Genomic DNA, 22,010 nt, shown 5'->3' on the forward strand with positions numbered 1-22,010 from the left:
TCACCTAGTTCCCACCCCTCTGCTGCAGGCAGGGTTGCCACCCACTAAATCAGGCACCAGAAGATCAGGCTGCCCGGGGCCCCATCCAGCCTGGCCTTGAACATCTCCAGGGATGGGGCATCCACAGATTCTCTGGGCAGCCTGTGCTGATGCCTTACCACCCTCTCAGTGAAAAATTTCCCTGAGATTTATTCTAAGTCTCTCCTCCTTTGGTTTAAAATCATTCCACTTTGTCGTACTGCTATCTGCCCATGTAAGAATTTGATTTATCTCCTATTTGTAATCTCCCTTTATTTACTGGAAGGCTTCAGTGAGGTTTCTCCTGAGCCTTCTCCTTTTCAGGTTTTCCAAGCCCACTTTTCTCAGGCTGTCTTCATAGCAGAGGTACTCCAGCCCTCTGAGTATCTTCGTGGCTCTCCTCTGGACCTGCTTCAGCAGGTCCACATCTTTCTTGTTCTGGAGGTCCCAGGCCTGAATGCAGAAGTCTAGATGGAGCCTCATGAGGGAAGAGTAGAGGGGGCCAATCCCTACCCTCCCACTGCTGGCATCCCTCTTCTGATGCAGCCCAGGGTATAGTTGGCCTTTTGGGCTGCAAGAGTGCGCTGCTGCCTCATATTGTTTTTCATCTACCAGAACCCCTGAGTTGTTCTCAGCAGGGCTACTACTCTCCAAGGAGTTCTTCCAGTCTGTATACATATCTGGGATTTCTCTGAGCCATGTGCAACACCTTGTGCGTTGTTGAACCTCATTAGGTTTACATGGGCCCACCTTTCGAGTTTGTCAGGTCTCTCTACATGGCATTCCTTCCTTCTGCTATATCAACTGCACCATTCGGCGAGGTATCATCTGCAGACTTGCTGAGGCTGCACTCAAGCCCATCATCTGTGTCATTCATAAAGATGTTAATGAGTGCTGGTTCCAAGGCAGACCCTTGAGGGACACCACTCTTCACTGGCCTCCACCTGGACATAGAGCCATTGACCTTAACCCTCTGGATGTGACCGTTCAACCAATTCCTTATCCACAGAATAGGCCACCCTTTGAAACCATCTCTCTCCAATTTAGAGAGAAGGCTGTGATGGGGGACTATGTCAAAGGCCTTGCACAAGTCCAGGTAGATGACTTTTGTTGCCTTCCCTTTGTCCACTAGTGCCAGAGAAAGTGGCTGGGAGGGTAAGAGAACATCAGCTTTAATTCACCACAGACAGTGTATAGTCTTACCAGAGTTCACTGCATTTAGACAAAGCCTGAATAAGTTTTGCTTCTGAGTTACTATTTATTGAGATTTAAAGAAGCTTAGGAATAAAGTGCTTTATTCAGATGCTCACTTGTAAGTGTGCATATTAAGGAAAAGAGGTGCATGTGTCTGCAAATACAGAAGTTGTGAACTGTCTGATCTGCTGGTATCAGGTCTTTAATGCAGCACCCATCACTAAGGAATGCACCTGTTTTGGTGCATGAGTGCCAATAATTACTGTTATGAGACAGAACTGAAAATAATGGAACCGTAAACATGGGAATGACCAGTTTTTGTCAACGTCCTTGAGGAACCAGGCTTTTGTAGGCTGGAAGAAAAATAAAAAAGATTAATTTTGCAGTTGAGTGGTCCTGAGTGCTGTTTTAGCCATATCTGTTGTTGTCCTTTACCAGTAATCTCTAAATTCCCAAGCATGAAAAAGTGCGTAATGGATTAAATGCCTTGATACACATCAGCCAGTCTGGCCAGCTAGAGCCTCTTACTTGTTAAAGTTGAAATGTGTTCCCCCAGTTAGCAGTCACAGGAAATAAGGGGTAAGGAAAGTTATAACATGGCTATTATAGGTCATTATATACATGGCTATATAAGGTCATTCAGCTAACCACTCAGAAGCAGGACAGCGATGTTTCCAATGTATATGCCAAATGTGAAGGATTGAGCTGAGAAACAAAGATACTAATAAGAAATGAAACGTGTGAAAGGATGCACCGCAGCTCTGTGGCAGACTGTGTCTCTGGGCACCTTCACTGCGCTGTTACTGCCTCACTGAGCATGGCGTGCCAATGATTCAATCCTTTCTCAGCACCAGGGATAATACAAGGTTTGGGATCTTCTGTTTTGAATGGCTAAATCGAGAGGTGCCATTTCTTGATTGAAATGCAGTCTATGCTATTTGTTGTCTTGCTGCTTTCCCTCAAAAGTGAGTATGTCTATTTAAAGGGCCTTTAATCATTCAAGCCACTGAAAGGTGGGATGTCCCCTCCATTTTTGAGATGAATGAATGCCTTTGTTACTCATGGTTATTAAAACAAAAAAACGTGTTTTGAGATGATATGCAGTGTTTTTGCTAATTGGTACTGTGACGTAGTCTCTGCTTCTAATTCAGCAATTTAGGCTCATCAGAAAATCAGGTCCTCCTGGGATCATGACCATATACAGAATCATTGAAGAGGACATAATTTCATAAATAATTGCTCAGGTTTTTTTGGAAACAGCTGCTGTTTCTGATTGATGTATGTGGACTTATTTATTCCTTCTGTTTATATTACTTGATTGCTAGAGCAGTTTCTGCATAGAAATTTAATCAACATTGTTTTTTATGAAGAAGAAATCAACTTGGAAAGAGTAAAAAAAAAAATAGCTGCTTTGTGTTTATTAGATTTAAGTTAAAGATAGTTTCAGGTAAAAGACTGAAAAAAACAGTTTCTGTAGTTTTTCTTAACATACCGGACAATGTGGATTGTCTAAAAATTGTTAAAAACAAAGGAAGAAGGTCTGTTTAATCTGGTTACCGGCACCTACTTACTGTGTCACCGGTAGGCAAAGCAACACATGCTGCACTTAAGAACGTGGATAACGATAATAGACTCTGAGTTTTGAGTGCCATTGATTTTTTTTCTTTTTCCCTAACAAAGCTTTTTAAGCCAGAGAGATATCTTGACCTTTAGGCCAGATTTTCAGCAGTTATAAATCACTACTTCATATTTGAAATCCGAAGAGCTACTCCACTTCACACCATCTGTGTCTCTGACTTCAAGAAAATAGATTTGTCCTTTGTGACTAGAACAGCTTGTATTCAAAATGGGGTAGTCATACAGCAGAACGGTGAATTGGAGAATTTATTGTCTTTTTGTTTCAAGTGGGAGTACACAATTCAGGACCCATTTATGGGTGCTCATCTCAGTAATAGTGGTAAAAGATGTTCAATCTGGCAATGTTTTCCATAAGTGGGTGTTACCTTCACTTAAACTGAAAAATAGAATTTGTTAAAATATTTTGCAGCATATTTAGGAAAGGTGGTATCCATATAGGATATTTGGAAACCCCTTCTCTTATGGAACTAAGGGAAAAGAAAAGGTAGGAATCTAACTACTTCAGCGTGAAGGAATGATGCAGTTTTATTTGCATAGCCTCTGGGTGTTGGCATAGCTGTGCTGAAGGGCAGCAGCCAGCCCAGCGGCACAGCACTGCAGCTCCCCAAGTGGGCAGCACCGGATGTCAGAGAGGACATGCCCAGAGCTCCTGGGCAGGTGGCTGTCCTCACCCCATGTGCTCATCAACATCTTCCTACCCGGGGCTTCCAAGTTTGAAACATAGTCATGTTTCATTTCTGTCTGCTAAAACAGTGAATGGTTGTACTAAACAGAGACATGTTGAAAATAGACCCTAGGAGGATGCTACAGGATTGTCTGATTATCTTTAAACCGGTGTGAATTGGAGATAGTATCTGCTGCATCTTGTAGAATTTTTTTTTATAAATAAGTGCTGGTATCTTGAATTGCATTTTTTTCCTAATTTAAGAATCAGATTTTTTTTTAGTCTAGGATTCAAGTAAATTTTAATTGTTAAATTCTAAAAGTAAAACTAGAGACCTTTAATAGGAAGGTCTGGATTTTTTTAGGCTTGTTCTTTAATAAGCACAGTGTTAATAAAGCATTTTTAACCACATTTGACATGTTCCACAGGTGGATGTGTAGAGAGAGCACTTCAGTCTGTTTGCTCAGACTAACTTACAAAGAATGAGATCAGAGTTCTGTTTAGAAAAAAGACCAAAATCCCCCAGACAAACCCACTACTACCAAGCTGAGGACTGCGAGCTTTAGGAAGGTGAAACACTGCAAGTTTCAAAGAGAGCAGAGCTTAACAAGTTCACACAGATTTACCGTGAACAAAAAAAAATCAGTTTTCCTGACAAAAATCTGCTTCCCCTCCTGCCCCAGAAATTGAAATATCTACATCACAGCCAGGGTAGCTGCTCAAGATCACTGTTAAATGAAAATTCTTTGCATCCTAGCTTGTGATCAGAAACCTGGTTTCACGGTCTCTTGAGCTGCCACCATTGCTGCTTTGTAATAGGGGGAATCTAATTAAATGCTTTATCTTCACTTACAGTGAAACAACTCTTGCTCTAGAAGCTATGTAATTTTACGAGGAGATGGTGGGAATTTTAGGGGGAATAAAGGAAAGAACAAGGTTTCTTCTCTCAGTTCTAAAATCCTCTAGTACTGTTGACTGCTTTTCTTGGCATTTCTTAAAGTGTCTTTACAGTGCTGATCTGTGTAACAAAGACTGACAATTTCTTGGGCTAAATGGCTTATATACCCATTTTTTATAACACGGATTTTCTGGCATGATTCCTGGCAGAGTGAGCTAAGTTCTAAAACCCCATAATTAAAGGTCCAATACAAAGATCCTCGAAGTATGAGATGAGGTGTACTTCTGGGGATCCCATTATACATTACGGTAAGAGAGATCCTATCCTTCTATTAGGTTGCTGTTCCTTGCAAAATCACTCTGTAAATCAGGGCATTTGTACATCCAGTATGTAGCAGTGAATAATGCAAAGATTAAAAAAAAAAAAAAGCATGTGGACTACATGTTTTTTGCCAGTATATTATCTCATCTACCCATAGTAACGTGTTAAAAATTTTTAAACTCTGAACTGAGAAAAGGTGGTTGTACTCTCCTTAATTTTCTCTGGGTCTAGTCTGTCAGTAACAGGAGAAATTGCAAATTTGGAAATTGCTTTCTTTGGATTTACACATAACTTTGATTCAAATATTGAACTCAGACTGTAGGAGTGTATAAACACTCTAGGTATAGATAAAGTAAGAAGTAGAGAAACATTGATGAAATAATTGTCAAAATGATAATGCACATAAAAAAAGATTCATTTACATTCCATTTTATGTGAAGGCTCAGGTTACTTTTATTCCTCTGAACAGACTGATCCATCCCTAGTAATTATTTTTTTTTTTTATTAAAACAGTAACGTGCAATTAGCACTTTATCTGGCATTTAAAAATGAGTGCGGAGAAGTATTGTGCTTGTAGCTATTCATGTGAAAAAGATAAACTGTATTTGTAATTTTCCTGGAGATGGAAATGTCTTTATTTTTATGTGTGACTTAAATTCATAACTCAAATACATTGCCCAAGCAGAAAAATGGCTGTAGACCTTCCTCCAGGAAGTCTACAGCCATTTTCCTGCTCAGACAATGTTTGAGTAGTTTATTTATATGCGTCGTAATGCATACAGACACACTCGCTGTGCAATTGCTAAAGCAATAATAGTAATGTCTTGCAAGCATGGGCATCAGCCGGAGCTGTGTAAGGCCATCTGCGATTCTGCTTATTTCCTTGGGATCTGAAGTCTGTGCTGCCATGGCTTAACAGTTGCTTAGCTAGCAAGAGTGAAAACCAGATCACAAAATGAAACCTGTAATTAGAAAGGGAGGAGAGCCTAAAATGATTAACTCTGTTAAAAGGCATACAAAAACAGAATGGCATAGAAGTTTCATTCTATAATTTTCTTTTCCTACTGAATGTGAATGAAGAGCTATGCTCTAGAAGAAATTATAGTAGTCAAGCAGAGGGAAAACTCTGCATTGAAACTGCTGGTACAGTTTGGAGGCTGTTTTTCAGCAGAAAACTTGACCAGAAAAGTGTTGATATGTTTGATATAGTCAGCACTTCTACTGAAGATTGATACTTTTGGAGTGAAGCTTTGAAACTTAAGGTCATGAACTTCCTTCAAAAATATTTCTCTTAAAGTGTCTGCATATTTAGCTTCTTTGGCTGACCCTTGCCTTCTGATTTCTTGTCATACTGTGCTAGGACATGTGCAGTGACCACTGAACCATCAGTTCCTCTCCAAAACATGAAGGCTATTTATCTAAGAACCTGAATAATGGAATGAGCATGCAGTGAGATGAACAGGGTTGGGAAGGAAATCGTTAAGTAAGGATAGGCTCCATCTTTTCTTCAATTGAGGGCTAATAACAGTTGAGCAATTTTTTTATAGCAAATGTCATTCGTGCTCACAGTTTAACTGCCTGTTTGGTCTAACAGGTTTTTTTTTTTTGTACGGTGGGGATGGCAAGATGTGCTTGTGTTAGGTTTTTGCCCAAGAAAGCATTGAGGAACACAGGTTTGTGTTGGGATTCTCCTGAGTTTAAGCCACCAGTTCATAACATAGCCAGCTCTGAAAGCTGCAAAAAAAGACATGTGCTCAGTGAATATCAGAAAATAACTTCTTCTTCTTAATTATGTAATTGTGACTGCTCTGAGGTAAATAGTAAACCTATTAATGGAGTGCTGAAATATCTTTTCCATTTGATTTAATGATGAGAATCCCAGGACGCTGATTTTTAATTGTCTTGATAATACAGTTGTAAAACAATGTGTATGTTCCAGATATTGCCTTCTTAGTTAAAGGAGTAGGGTGTGATGTGAACTGAATCAGAATAGGCACACCTGAAAGATCAAGGGCAAGATCTCAACAAACCGTAGTGATAACCCCATTGGAAACAGGGCATATTATATTGTCATCACTTCTATAATGTGTGGCAAAATAAATCTTGCTTAAATGACTCTCCTTATGTAAGATTAAAAACAGGTTTTCCTATATTTTTTTTAATCAAGAAGATGATTGACTAAATCACGAGAGGATTTCTCCTCTTACTTGGCATCAATGTTAAATATATGTCTTAAAATAGAGAACTTCTAGAACTTCATCTTTTAAGTGGCAGATAATGACACTTGTTGAAACTTAGAGTTCTTTTTTTAAAACTAGATCCTAGAAATCTTAATTTTCATCAAATATTAGGACAAGAGGGGATACCCTCTAGCTGCACTAGGGGAGATTCAGGTTGGATATCAGGAATAACTTCCTCTCAGAAAGAGTGGTGAGGCACCAGCACAGGCTGCCCAGGGAGGTGGTGGGGTCACTGTCCCTGGAGGTTTTCAAGTAATGTGGAGATGTGGCACTGAGGGACACAGCTCAGTGGGCATGGTGGGGATGGGCTGGCAGTTGAACTAGATGATCTTAGTGGTCTTTTCCAACCTTAACGGTTCTATAATTACTTGCTCCCCTAACTGTTCTTCAGAAAATTCTGGAGTTTAATGGGAAGTAATATGTCTACTCAGTATACTTAGCATGTGATAATATTTCTGTCTCCCTTTATAACATTTTTCTGCTTTTCCAAATCTCTGTTTTGTATGTATATTGTAGTATTTTATGTTTTGCATTCTAAAGCTTTGGGTGATGTTTTCTTATAAATCTATTCCTTCTTTCCTCAGTCTCCAGTTATTTGCAGTGTAGGCTTTATCTCTTCCTGTCTTCTAGTTCTAACCAAGATTGCCCACTTAACAGCCCTGGGATAGCCACAGAAAATCAGCCAGATTTCCTCAGCAGTCACTCTTTCCTGCACTTTGAGGTCTGCAGCGGGCAGGGATGATCTCTGCATGTCTGTGCCAGGCAGATGTGCTCTCATATGTATTTCATTGTTTAAAAACAAAAGCCACTCTTCTCACAGGAGCGTGTGCTCAGTAAGCTCTGGGACGCATTTCAGCCATGTCTCCTTAAATGTTAGATGGTTTGTGAGACTCTTTCAGGCTTTCTATTGATTTTGCATGGAACTAGGTCAGAGCTGCTTTTAATTGAACAAGCTGGCTGCTGCAACTCTCACTTAACTGTAAAAAGGGGTATTAAAAATTGATATGCAAAGCAAACTTCTGCCTAATTAGCAAGCAGATGAAGTCGGAATAGACAAACCACTGTAGTTAATAAAGATGAGGAAATGTCTTTCATTGACAGTATAATATACTACTGTTTTTTGGAAAAAAAAAAGGCTTCTGCACTGAGCATTACCCGTGTTCTTGTGTGTGGTATTAAGAGCCTGTTTGTTTTCTTTGCCAGAGGTTGTGATAGATTTACAGCTGTACCGATCAGGCAACCACACATCAAGAAAGCCATTAAAAGACAGAACCTGTTTTTAAATTTGTAATACAGGTAAATAGAAGTTCCTGGTGTGTAGAAAAAAGAAACCACAACACTGGGATTTCCTCAAGGCCTTAGCACTGTTCAACACATTATGTCTGCAGTGAATGGGCAGGTGCTGCTGTCATGCTGGCTGTGCTACGTGGGGCACTGCTGGAGCCACAGTGGCTTTTTCCCCATGCCAGGAGGTGGGGGAAGATACAGGGGAAGGGGTGGAAGCCTGGGATGTTTCTCTGGTGGCTCCAGTCCTCATGTACGTGCTGGTTACAGCATAATCCCATGTCTCCATCCCTGCTATGGCCAAGTGTGCGGTTGGGGATGCCTCCAGCTAGGCCGTGCCACCCTGTAGGGTGTGAGGTGAGATGGGCTGGGGATGATTGGGACTTCTCAGTCCCTGCATCTGCACCCATCCCTAGTGACCGTCCTTGCTTTGCATATGCTGAATTGTAGACCTTGTGAGCAGTGCCATTTACTTCCCAAGCTATATGAGTTCTGCCTAGAGTGATGTATTATTTATTTAGGTTTATAACAAACACACAGAAAAAGAATAAATGAATAATGCATGGATGAATAGCTTATACATTTCATCTTGCAACTGACAAAGATGGCAGACAGCAACCCTCATTTAAAGTTTCTTAAGACAATTGCTCTCCTTCCTTCCCCCTCAAAAGCCCCAAACAGTAACACAGGTTCTGCTGTTTATTACCCAGCGTTGTGCTTAGAGGCCATCAGGACCTGCAATTAATTTGTGCTTAAGAGCTTAGTGGCAGACTGGCCACAGAGAATATTTTCATTTGAATGATTGCTTCTTGGGTAAGATGTTTTCCTTAGCTGTGCTTTTTAGTTTATTTTGGTCTAAGTTACAGCTGATTAACCCAGATTGTTTCTCCCTTTCTTTATCATTTATGAGACTTCCAATCCCACAGCTCGCACCCGAGCATTGCCAGGTGTGCTGCTATTAGGGGATCCTTCATAAAGGGGAAATGGTGCACATCAATAATAAATAAAATATGTTCTTGTACATCACGTTAGCCACCATCTTATTCTTGTAGTTGAAAAGCCTGAGACTTAGGTGAAATAAATAAGGAAAATGCATGTCTTTGAATATTGAAATACAGTGACACCTGGAAGTGCTTGAAACATTTGAACACCTTTATGGCAGTTCAGCCAACTGTATCCATAAATATTTAAAGCAGTGAATTATTTCTTGAAATTTACATTTTTATGTACTATTTCAGCTTACGAATTATTGAACAATAAAGATGCTTTCCATAATAATTTCAGCTTTCAAAATACAGCACTTGACTGTAAAAAGATTTGCCTGTGGCCATCATATGACACACTGAATTCCCAGCATAACACCAAGCTTCAATATCTCCTAACTCCAAATTAAGGCTTTTAACAGCATGAAGTAACTTACATCCCATCTGTGTTGCTGCGCTTTTTGAATAAATAAATAAATAAAAGTTGTGTTGCAGCTACTGTTATCTTCCAGGAGAATACAAGCTTTTGTGTGACTGGTTGGAGTTTGTGTTTTTAGCATGGAATCAATGTGGATAAAGTGGCCTTTTAAATCTCGCTGTAGTTATTTTAAAGGGTTGCTCCATTGAAAATGTACAAGTTTGATTTCAGTCTGTGATAAGGTCACCACCCATAGGTAACAACAGCCAGGAGCTACATCCGTGTTCTGCTTTCTGCCAATGCCTTGCGCCTGTCAACATGAACAAAAAAATGAAGTAATGAACACGTTTTTATGAGAGACAGTAATTTGTGCCACCAAACTTGCTCTGTAGGGCTGCATCTGCAGCGCGGAATAGTCAACAGCATGAAAACATCCAAGCAGCCAAGTGACGGTGAGAGTTGCCAAAAGGTCCCAGTGTTGCTCCATGATCTGGAGAGGAGCTTTTTGCATTCCTGGAGCTGCCACAGGCATGATGGAAGTGAAATACTCTTTTAATCAAGCGAGAACTAGCACTGTGATTTTTTATTGAAGTATGATTCCCGTTGACACTTAATAAGGAAGCTGAAATTCTTGTAAAATCACCCACAAATGATTTGAGTAAAAGGGAAACATTACAATTTTTGAATTTTTTTAATATATTCTGAAGTGAGCAGGAAAGTGATATTATAGAAACTATATAAAATACTGTCAGGCTTTGTGTATCAGTGTTATTGATAATGATCACCAAATAATAATGATTCAGGCTCTGTGACGGGTTGCTTGACATAATAATCTGATTAAATCTGCTTTTCATTTTTAGAATATATTACTTTTCAGATAAACTGAGAACTGAAAATTCCCCAGAAAGAATTTAAATTTACAAAGTCTAGACAGCCAGATGAAGACTGATTTTCTGCACCTTATAAAGAAACAGACTATAGGCCAACTCTTTATTTAGCCTGAATACTCCCATACTTTCCAGCTGTTTGCAGAGAACTGCTGTACTTTGATTCAGCTGATAATAAAGCTAAGCAAGCACAAATCATTTTTATCAAGCACCAAGTACAAATGCTTCTCTTGTTGAGTAAGCTCAAGTGGACACATCCTCAGCTCCACACTCAACCTGAGTGTTTCCATTGTAGCTAAGGGCTGACTGCATGACCATGTGAGATTTCAAGGGCTGGTGCTCAAGAAGTGTCAATGGGAAGCACACGGGGAAGGTTTTCACTGAGGTAATCGCAGCATTCCCAGTAGCAGCTGAATGACATAGTAAATTAATTCTGTTGAATGATGCGCTGAGCTGGTGGGTGTGTTTAAGGGCAGATTCAGTATTTTGGAAAGCATTTTCTATTCTTTTGGCTTTCTTTTAGTTGGGCTGGATGGTAAGAGTTGCAGGCTAGGTGGAGTCCTGGATTGATGTGGAGATGGTTGTGTGCAGTTCCAGAGTATTTTGAAATGCTGTTCTGACGTCTCCTTTTCCCACACGCACACTATCTAAGAAAAGTGCATTTTACTGATAAAAATAAAAAATCAGAAATGCATGCATCTTTTATGTGAAAAAGTACATAATTATTTTTGGTAGATAAAGGCTCGGTAAAAATATGAGAGCCTTTTTGTTGGTAACTAAAACAGTTCAAATCTAGTTATAATTTGGGCTGAGCATTTCTTTGCACAACTCTTTGCGTTAGCAAGTCCCTTTATGCTGTCACAGAGCTGTGTTACAGACAGCTCATAGCAAAGGTCCCTGAAAGGCAGATGTCATGTTACATTGGTACAGACTGTTGTTCAGCCTCATACCCTGCTGGGGTTACCAAACAGGAAAAACACACAGTTTGTATTTTCATTTTGTTGTCTGTTTGCATGCATTAAAGTAGGTAAGTGACCCAAAAGTTCAAGGAAGTGGTTTGGTTTTTCAAGGTCTTTTCACACAAAATGTCACTGAGTGCTGCTTATGGGAATTGCTAAACTGGGATCATTTTTCAATTTTCTGATGGTATGGTGCTACTGTGAGTAATTAAAAAAAACCTTGGAGGTTGTGATATCCTTGTGAGGTTGTGATATCCTTATCAGGAATTTTCAGTTCTAACTGATAGTAACTCATTAGATGCATTAACAATTACATATTGCGCTGTATATACAATTTGATTTTTTTCTTCCAATATGATATTTCCTTGAGGAAACTCCACAATGACTGTTGTTGCTCATCAACAAGTTCATCTACAGTCCAGAATGACAAAAAACTCAATGTCAAAATAGGAGATTTTGTTTCTCTTGTGCATAGGTGAGTTCTCTGTTGTCCCCTATAGATATCAAATATTGCCTCTACCACTGTTTCCTGTAGCAAGGGTAAACAGTGCGGGTAGGAACATGGCTCCTTTTTCTGAGACTGTACCATCTGAGTGACAGTTCCTGTTGGATAGTCTCAGCTTCTGGCCAGGGGTTTGATCAGGGGAGGAAGGGGTTACTGAAGCAAGCTTTGGCACTGCATCTCTGGCGGTGCTGCACACCCAGTCCAGTGCTGGAGATGTGTGCATCCCCAGGGGGCTGTTGTCACCTCTTGCTTGTGAATGGCTCCTGGCATTTTCCCTCTGCTTGGCTTTCCCCAGTCTTGGAATGCTTTCTGTTGCCACAAAAAGATTTTGAGATAAAGCTCAAGGGAAGATTTTCTGTCTGTATCAATTGTAAGTTCCAAGACTGTGGATACATGCTGAAGTAAAGGTACATCAAGGGTTAGATTTATAAACCTGGATGACTAGAACTGAGTATATTGTGTAAGGATGTCTTTGGGTTTAAATATGACATATAAAATCCCCAACTCCTACTAATGTTTTATAGTCAAAAGAATTAAACAGTTAAGCAGATTTTCAGTAATGAAGGCAATAATTAGCTGTTACAACTTAGTGATCTAATGTTTCTTCTGTACATGGTTTTTCACCGCTACAGATGGAAAAGATCAGGAATTAATTGTTTCTCCATTGCATTGCTCAACTCGCAAGAAAAGAAATGAGGATCTCAAGATAGAAACAGAAAATCACCAGTCATGAAGAAAGCAGACAGCACTGCTTCACTTGAGAAAACGTTCCATTGTTTTTTGAGTTTCTTCTCCTTACATTGACTCATGGTGTTTCAAGCAGAAAGTCATTTTATGATTTCAAGGATTTTTCAACCAAGTGAAATTTTATTCTCTAGGTTACAGTGTTGGACACACCTGAAATATTAGCACTGGACAGTTTTGTGGATTGTGTGCTTTGTAGTAGCGCTTACGGAGGAGTACGGATATGTTGCTTGTACAATATTGCCATAGGAGACAACTTCCTTAGAAAGTGCCTGGAGAAGAACTTGTTCCCTAAGAAATGACAACTGAAAAGAATTGAATTATTTTCCCAATTTGTTAAAAAAACATGATTTGATAGGATATCATTTTCAGAAATATTTTCCTGGCATATAAAAGCTCTAAGAGAAAAGTCACATATTACTCATCTCCTACATTGTGTATTGTTTTAATTAAAAACTCTGTTGAAACCAACATAAACTGTAGATTTTTGGCCTAAATGGTAAAAATAGTGATATAAATTGCCCCTAAAAGATTTATGGTTGGTAAATGATAATTGTAATATTGAACAAAGGGTTGATATATAGTATGGGAAATTTGCGGGCACTCTATAATGAAATGGGCATTTCTGTATTCCTGTAGAACCGCTAGACGAACTGAAGATCAGAAGTCACAGCACTGAACCACTACCAAAGCTGGAAAACAAAGAGAGGGGAGGCCATCACGGGACGGCTTCTTCCAGGGAGCCAGGGAAAGCTCAGGAATGGGATGGAACACCGGGCCCACCCATGGTCTCCAGCAGGCTGGGGAGATCTTCTGTCAGTCCAACCATGTTGGCTGGAAGCAACAGCTCAGGTATGTCAAACAGCGGATCAGGGAAGGTCTCACGAATCTCCTTGTGAGCTGAGGGGTCTCTAGAGAGGTAAGTAAGCATCTGGATTCTTCAGACTTCCAGATATCTTCTAGAATATGCCCATTAGCTGTTGCAGTAGTAAGTGTTGCGCTATCAGCTTGTGTGCTCTACTGGAACAGGATTGGGATGGTGGCGGGAAATATAAGGATGTACATTTGCCATTCAGCTATTTTAAAAGAAGTAAAAAATTCTGTTTGTCATTGAAGAAGGATGCTATGGCAAAAAACCCTTCTCATTCCCCAGATGTCAGTTCAGAGAGTTTATAAATTGAGATGTCACATACAGTAGCAAAAACATACTTTACAGAAACACAGCTGTCTTCTTGATATGCTAAGTGAGTGGACACAGCAGCCTTTTCTTTATGCCTATCCATAAATGTCTAGAAAAGTGACAATGGATTTCAGAAGTCTCAAATTCGTATCTATCCATTTTATCAATCATATTTCATATATATAAAATAGTGAATTGCTGTAAGATGTGGAAAATATTGCATCCTGTTCTATAAATTGACTAAGACAAAAGCAACTGCTAAATGAATGTACATATAAATAGATATGTATAGCTCTTGGATAAGGACTGCATTGTCACTTTTTGAGATTTGACAGTTCACTTATAATAATGACTTTATTGCTTATTGCTTGGACTGTGAGAATTACCCACTTTAAAAACACTTGCCATATACAGTACCGGAGCCTTGTGGCTTCAGTAAAAGTAAGGCCATGAAGGAGCTACTCAAACAAGAAATTATTCCTTCAGGGGTGGTTTGCTGGGCTTTCAGTGGCAGACATCAGTGTTTACATTGCTGATAGCAGAGGTACCCAGCCCTCACCCAGGGCATCGCTTCCCTGTGAGATAATGGAACTCACATTTTCCCTTCCTTGCTGGAAGTGACACCAGAAACTCAGTGGGTAACTTGAGCAGCTTTTACTGATATGAAGTAGCATTTGCAACAGCTGTGTAGACCAGCTTTTTTTGCTGAAGTTTGCCCCCCAGATAGTCCTGCAAAGGAGCTGAAAGGACTTCCCTGAAAATCTCATGACTCCAGCACAGGTATTATTTTATCTTGTTTACTCTTCTGCTCTCATAAAGCATTTCAGTAGCTAGAAATTTTCCAGGCTAGCTCATAGCTTTGCTAAGAATTCTTTTCCCAGTGTATTGTAGCATCATCAGTGCTGAAAATGGAAAAAGACAGGGTTTACAGGTACCACATCAAAGTATCAGGACATCTCATAACTAAATTAAAAGTGTGTAGCAGTCTTTTCTGTTCTGCTGGGTGACAGTACGGAGTAGAACAGAAGGGAAATGAAAATTAAAGAGTGAGTTCCTAGCAAAACACAGCACTTCTGCTCAGCCTTTCTACATAAGTTTTATTTTAAAGACTTGGTTGATCTCCAAAAGCAGACAAAACATTTTGGCCTCAATCTTGATTTGGCATCTGCAAACTGTAATAGTTGTTGAATCATGCCTTGATTTAGTTTACTGTGACTTTCTCCTGCATAACTAAGATTTTCAAAGACTCATGGTAAGAAATATTACGGAAATATTCATTGGCTGAATTTTGACTCCTCTTTTATTATGAAAAGTTGTGAGCTGATCATGATTTTCCCTTCCCCACAGTTTTTATGACATTTCATTTGATGCATATTGCCTCTCATCTGCCATGAATATTTTTCCCGTGTCTCTAGCTGTTGCCTGAGCAACATGGTTTACCTTTAATCGGTGGGGCATTGCATTCAAAATGCTCTATACAGTTCTTGTCAATGAACTTATACATAAACTATGACAGTTCATTCCTTGCATTTAAATTAGAAGTGCAACAGAATGCAAGAAAAGAGATTCAATACATCTGTATGGATACAAATGCTTTCTGGAATCGATGAAAAAGTGACTCTGTATGTCCTGATTTCAGCTGTGCTAGGAATTTGGAACTTAGATTTACGACAAGATCAAATAAAATCAGAGCAATCCCCAGTATAATTGTCATCATCACTGTTCTCTTTCCAACAGCACAGATACGAGAAAAAAAAAGGCGTATATTTTGTGTAGTCATGTCCTTTAAAGACCACAGTACCACAGTTTCCTGCCTACCTCCTAGTTTGCACTGGTCCAGGCAATTGTTAGGGCACTGTTGAAATAAAGAAAATGAAATAGAATTGCTCTGTGGTAAAACAGAAACAGTCTGAAAGGACTTTTCATGTGTGTTCAATAGGCAGCTCAGCTGAGGAACTGGAGAGAGTCTAAGTGAGTACCTGTTTTTTTTTGTGGATTCTCTGTCTGCATCTGCTGGTAAGGTCTGAGAGGAAATTAGCCATCTCCAAACAGGGTCTTGAAATTTTGGTCAGTCTGTCTGAATGAGCACGGCCTGTCGGAAGCAAAAGGGTATCACTGAACCTAATGGCTGATTGTTCTCTCATCTGCCCCACTATTTGTAAAGGCGAATTTTTGTTTCTTGTCATACTGTTGTTTCTTAGGGAAGGCGGTGTAAGTGCTTTGGGGGCATGGTGCCCTTTAAGAGAGTCATTGCAATTCTAGCAAACAGCCAAATGAGATCTGTGAAACAGAAGGTTGTGATAACTTCACTCCAGGAGCTTTGGAGAGTATTTTCTGGAATGTTGCCTCTTTTTTTTCTAACTGCATCTATGAAGTGGTATTTTGCATTGCCACCTGCTGCTAAAGACAGGAACTGCACTGCCTTTTATATCTCATAGAGGCTATTCACTTGTGCACTGTTTTTGAATCACCATTAGCTTGTCACTCAGCCAACCCATTTTGTATTCAAGCTGAAAATGCTGCAGATAATCGTGAAGGGAGTAAATATCTGCCATTCATTGGAATTACTGGTTAGTATTGTGGTGGGTTTGCAGAAGTAATGAATAGTTAAGTTCAAGCTGTTTGGGAATGAAGAGATGCTTGCAAAGCCCAAGGTGCAAGTCACATTCATTGGTACAATAAGGGAGTAGTAGCACAGCACCAGTTCATACTGGGTAGGGCTACTTCACTGAAAGAAGACTCAGTACTTCCACCAAGCCAATATTGTTCTTCTCAGGCAATATCAGGGTTACTAAATCCTCAAGGATTCTGCAAGCTAAGGCAGAAGTGATACTAGAGGTGTATGCTACTGGGTAGCCAGCTCAACGAGTCCAGGCCAGAACACTTTCAGAGCTTACCTACACTGGTTGTCCATGTTCTCAGCACACGCACTGTTTCCAAGCAATGCCTGGAGCAGTACTGGGCACTGTGCACTGAGGGGACCAAGCCACTGTGCCATGAGCCAGGTGTGTGATCTCTAGTGTGCTGCTCCACGCCATCGCAGAGCCTGGCTGCAGATGCACACACTGCTCTCTGCAGCGGCAGCATTACAGCCGTATGGAACAACACAGTTGCCAAATTGTCCTTTTGGTCCAGGGCCCTAAGACTGATGGCTACCCATGCCAGGAGCTTCAGAAAAAAAACAGAAAGAATTGCTGAAGAAAAAAGCACTGCCAGTGTTTATTCCTTACCTCATTGCCTCAGCTGTTGACATAGACCTGAAACACGATGATTCAGAACAAATCCTAATTTAAAACATACCCCATCTAATGCAGAGGTGTTTTTTCTCATCTTGTTTGGTTTTGAGTACTGCTAAGCTTTTGGCTTCTTGATACCTAGCAACACTGAATTGCATGGGTTCGATGCTTCCTTTGTGAAAACCGCTCAGTTTGACATGCTGCTGTGCTGTTTCGACACAGAGTGGCTTCTGCAGATGAAGCTCTGAATATTTTCTGTAAGTGAAAGAATAATATATAGTTTATTCCACTTTTAAGGTTTCATGATTTCAAGTTATATTTCAGCTTACTCTTCTTTTTTAGGAGACCAACACAGCCAGGCCACTGTGATGATAACAGGATTTATTTTTCCAATATTCATGTTTTCTTTTTCTTCTTTTTTTTTCTTTTTTTTTTGCATGTGATTACTCTCAGCCTGTCACATCGCCCTGTTTAATTCAAAACGTGCTTCTTGGCAGCTGTAGCAAATAAGCAATATTTCTCTTTTCATGTGCAAAGAAGAGACTGTGACAGGATAAGAAGCTTCTCCAATGTAAGTGACAGCCAGAGTATTTTTTTGAATTAAGATTAGGATAGGCAGAATGAAGTCTTCCTTGGATGAATAAAAGAACTCTTCCCATTAAGATCCAAAAATAAAAATTGTGCAGAGCTGTTGTATTTCTGGAGAATATAGAAAGCCATAACACACTGGTATAAAACTGATAGAAAATATTTCCATAAAACCTTGTCTCTTCTCATCATTCTGCTTTATTGAGTAAAATCCAACAACTCTTTCTGCCCCAAATGCAACCAACCAAGCTTCTGCATCTTTAGCTAAGATGACAGCAGGCTGTTGAGTTTTTAGAAAACAGATCATTTATGTGAGTTCTTAAAGAATTAAGTACACAATTTTAAGGCAGTCATATTTGTGACTAGAAAGTCTATATTTCTATGTTAGGCATTTTCTCCTAAAATGGTTACCCTTAATATTGTCTTTTGGGGGCTGTCTGCTTGCTTATGTCCACGTCATCTTGCTGGCAGTGTCGGGACTCAGCTTTAAACCTGAGAGTCCAGTAATGCAGTTCCCAGTGCAACTGGCCACTTTTGTTCATTCGCTACCACTGGGATTGCTGGGAGTCTCGTGTCTGCTGTGGGTGACATAGCAGGGGACATGACCCAGGACTGACACACCGCTGACTAGCCTCCCACTGTTAGCACTGTGCTGCATCAGCACCTGGCTCCTGGTTCAGGCTCTTAGTGAGCAGTGTTTTTCATAAAATGGCACAGTCTGAGGGAATTGTCATTTGAAGCTGTGCAAAATAATACCACAGAAGTTTCTTCAGTGAAATGTAGCAACTGAATCTTATGAACGCTTGTGTGCATAACCTAACTAAATAAAATCTACAGAGGAGCTAGGTAGATAGCCTGAATAATCTGCTGAATTCAATCTTTGTGCTGCCCACTGATTGCAATGAGTGTCTTTAATGGTTGCTGAAGTGCACTGCATCCTCTGGCTCCAGTCCAATAAAGCACTTAGACGTATGCCCATGAGTTCCCTACCTTGGCAGTAGGCTGCTAGCCCTTGTCAGCATTTGAGTGGCTTTACAGCAATAGCAAAAGGCCCCTAGTTGTGGATACAGAGCAGGGCTTGTGTTCAGAGTGGAGTCTCTGGAACTCTTTCAGGCGATTTTGCTTTAGAACCAGAAGTTACATCCTCACAGTGAAGTGCAGCACAGAGCTGAGGTGCCACACCAGATTTACCAGTGCGGAACCAGAGGTGCTTTAGCTGGCAGTGTTGTGGAACCTGAGCAAATGGGTCCATCTTGGAGGACAGACGCCTACAGAGCCTTCCCCACATGCTCATCAGGCTGACTGATAAAACTGTGCCCTGCCCCACACAGTGTATTGCAGTCACAGAAGGGACTTCTCACATGTTCTCAAGGCCACTCATTTCAGATGTTAATAGTGACCTGTCTGAATATCATCCACATGATATAAACATGAATCAAATGCTAGAAACCATGCCTGAGATTTGTTGGCAGAATTGTTCCTCCTTCAGCGTTCTCAATGAGAAGTATTAAAACTCATTTTCATTCCAGAATCAGGATCTCTATTGATATGCAGACCTTGCAGACAAGCTGAACTGGCCATTTAAAACACACAAACCAGGAGCTGAAGATACTGAAAGTGACTAGACGGTGGACAAAATTACTTAAGAAAACCTCTTTCTGTTTTTTAGGCAGCCTAAAGTAGGAGTTATTTGAAGTGAGCATTGTATTCAAAATTGAGTTAACCTCAGTACAGTAATGTTCAGCTGAAAAATAACATGCTGCAGAATGCAAAATAGTGAGTTGGGCATCACTGCTAGTGATAAACAGTGTTTAAGGATTTTTTTCCACAGTAGTGTGCAGTGTGAAGACGTTACTCAGTGCACTAATTAGAGTAGAACAAAGTATTTATTTGGTCTAAAAATATTCCCGGAGAGACCGGTGGAATGGCTATTAAAGAAACCATTTCACTTTCACTGCATGACCTAACTGCTTGAACTGAAAAAAATATGTATCTAGATAGAACAGTCTCTGAAACTGATCTTGATGAGGATCACCATGGAAATTGCAATAGTTTCCTTAATACTGTAAAATATATTACAGGGAGATAAAGGAAGTAATCCTTCATCTGTGTGTGATAGATTTTATTTCTTTGATGCCAGATAAAAGGAATCTCTTTGGCAAGGAAACGGTAATCTCTTGCTGTTGCACATATATCCAAATGGGAAATTATGACACTGCTCTCTGCTTTTCCAAAGTAAAGAAAACAACTCAGAAGCAATGGCAGACAATACCTTGGAGTTTTTGACACATTGAGTGTCTGATTTTGCTTGTCACAGCAAAAACAGAGCCTCTACTTAGCAATAGGGGAATAATTACCAAAAATCCCTCTTCTTGCTCTCTCTGAAACCCCAGAAAAATTCCAGGAGGGAAGAGAGACCCATTGTTATCTTTGTGTTACTGAAAGAAACAGCTATCTGGCACACAGGCGGTGTGAAATGTGAACAAAAATACAATCAAACCCTTGAAATAACTACCCAAATCCAAAAAAAGCAAAACAACAGATTATGTACAAAATGTAAGGTTATGGGGGAGATCTTTCTGCTCCTTTCTATGTGCTTATTGCCGTGTTGACTCGTGGTATGTTTACAGACTGACTAGGAATGAGTGAATTGAATAATGCATTCGTCAAACAGCATAAGTATTTTTGCTGCTCAGCCAGCTGGATGTTAACCAACCTATTAATATTTAGTTGATGAATATTCACCCATACAGATAGATGCTTTCACTGGTCTAAGTGCTTCAGCTTAAGTGGATAGCTCTTCTCCACACTCTGTTGAATTCTGAATTCCTATAAAAATAAGCATTTAAGACAACAATAAAAAAGCATCAGTGCAACGGGAAGGACACATTTCAGCACACTGCTGGTAGATGGCATGATCTGTCAGCTGTCCTCAAGTTTCCAAGATGCACCAAGTGACCTTAAAGACATGTGGTGGACAGTTTTATTCCTCTCAAACACTGGCCCAACCACTGGCTAGTGATGATCCTACAGATCCACACAGGAGAGAGATATTAATACAAAATATGCAGAAATAAAGCAGCAATGTGAATATGACATTAGAAAGTATATTTCAGAGAGACAGAAGCAAAAGACAGTCTTCAAAGGCAAACTTCCTAAACCTGGATTGCAGAAGGCATAAATCTTTCCTTTCTTCCTGAAAATGTGAGACTGAATAGGAGAAATTCTTTCAACCCATTGTGAGGAGGCATGGTATAATAGTTACTTGTTATTCATGTTAAAGCACTATCATTTCAGCTAAAAATTGAAAGTCTACGATTGTACAAAGTGCATCTGCTGTGTGTGAGTGTCCTTGGTCTCAGTGTTTACCCACTAAATAGGAAAGACTGGTGCAGGGTTAGGAGGAAGACTTACAAACATGAGGAGAATGAACACATTCAGCTGAGCCAAAAGTCTTGGTTGCAAGGATTTGTCTCCTCAGTCATAAATAGGAAGCACAGGGACAACAACTTTCCACAAGCAGAAACAGGCAGACTCTTTTCTTAGAAAAAGATGTTTTTTTCTAGACAAGATATGGGATGCTGAACGCTGTTGGGTAGCACACCGGTGTCAGCGTAGCTCAGATGCAAACCTTCCAGGACTCCTGAGCTGCATGATCAGCTTCATGTCAGTATGTTAACAGAAGTAACCTGCACTGGAGGCCAGTGGGGAGCCCTCTGAGAATTGCCTTCATGTGCAACTGAAGGAAAATGAAATAACCATGTATATTCTGTCCAGTTTTTCTCTGGAATTGAACTTTCTCTTCTAGTTGAAAGCTTCTGTAATCATCTCAGTTCTGGGGAACTTGGCACTGTTGAACTTCTCATTTATCTCCTTTCTTCTTGCGCTGTCTTTAAAGTCACTGCCATCACATTTCCTAGAGTTTTTGGTGTCATTCCAAATCCCCAAGTACGATGGTATCCTCACTGTTTTTATATACTATTTCCTTAAAAGGAGGGCAACAAGGTCTTATTGATATGCTTCCAGTCTGTTTGCTGTTTTATAATCTATACTTCAGTTTCAGAGACACTAGAGTGAAAGGAAAGAAACCAGGACATGCAGTGGGTTCCGTCTTAATCCCCCTTCTTCTGAGCCCAGCTTTTCATGATCCAGCAAAATGCCCAAGACTAACTAGAATCCAAGGCTGGCGTCCCCATTTCAAGGGAATCTTGGGTGCACTATGTTTTAGTTAATGCAGCAGTAACCAGCTTCCC

General features: G+C 40.1%; 1 protein-coding gene across 3 annotated transcripts in view; it reads left to right on the forward strand.

Moving 5' to 3' along the window:
• Window positions 13,357–22,010, forward strand: part of LOC110398530 (neuronal tyrosine-phosphorylated phosphoinositide-3-kinase adapter 1-like) — a 32,174-nt gene continuing 23,520 nt past the window's right edge. For all 3 annotated transcript variants that reach the window (XR_002438450.1, XR_002438449.1, XM_021396252.1), the window contains exon 1: window positions 13,357–13,605. Coding sequence is in view for 1 of the 3 variants with exons in the window: in XM_021396252.1 (XP_021251927.1) it covers window positions 13,539–13,605 (67 nt within the window). In the remaining 2 variants the exon portion in view is untranslated. The remainder of the gene's footprint in view (window positions 13,606–22,010) is intronic.

This window comes from Numida meleagris, chromosome 4, assembly GCF_002078875.1.
Source record: "Numida meleagris isolate 19003 breed g44 Domestic line chromosome 4, NumMel1.0, whole genome shotgun sequence".
In the NCBI taxonomy this organism is placed as follows: Eukaryota; Metazoa; Chordata; class Aves; order Galliformes; family Numididae; genus Numida; species Numida meleagris.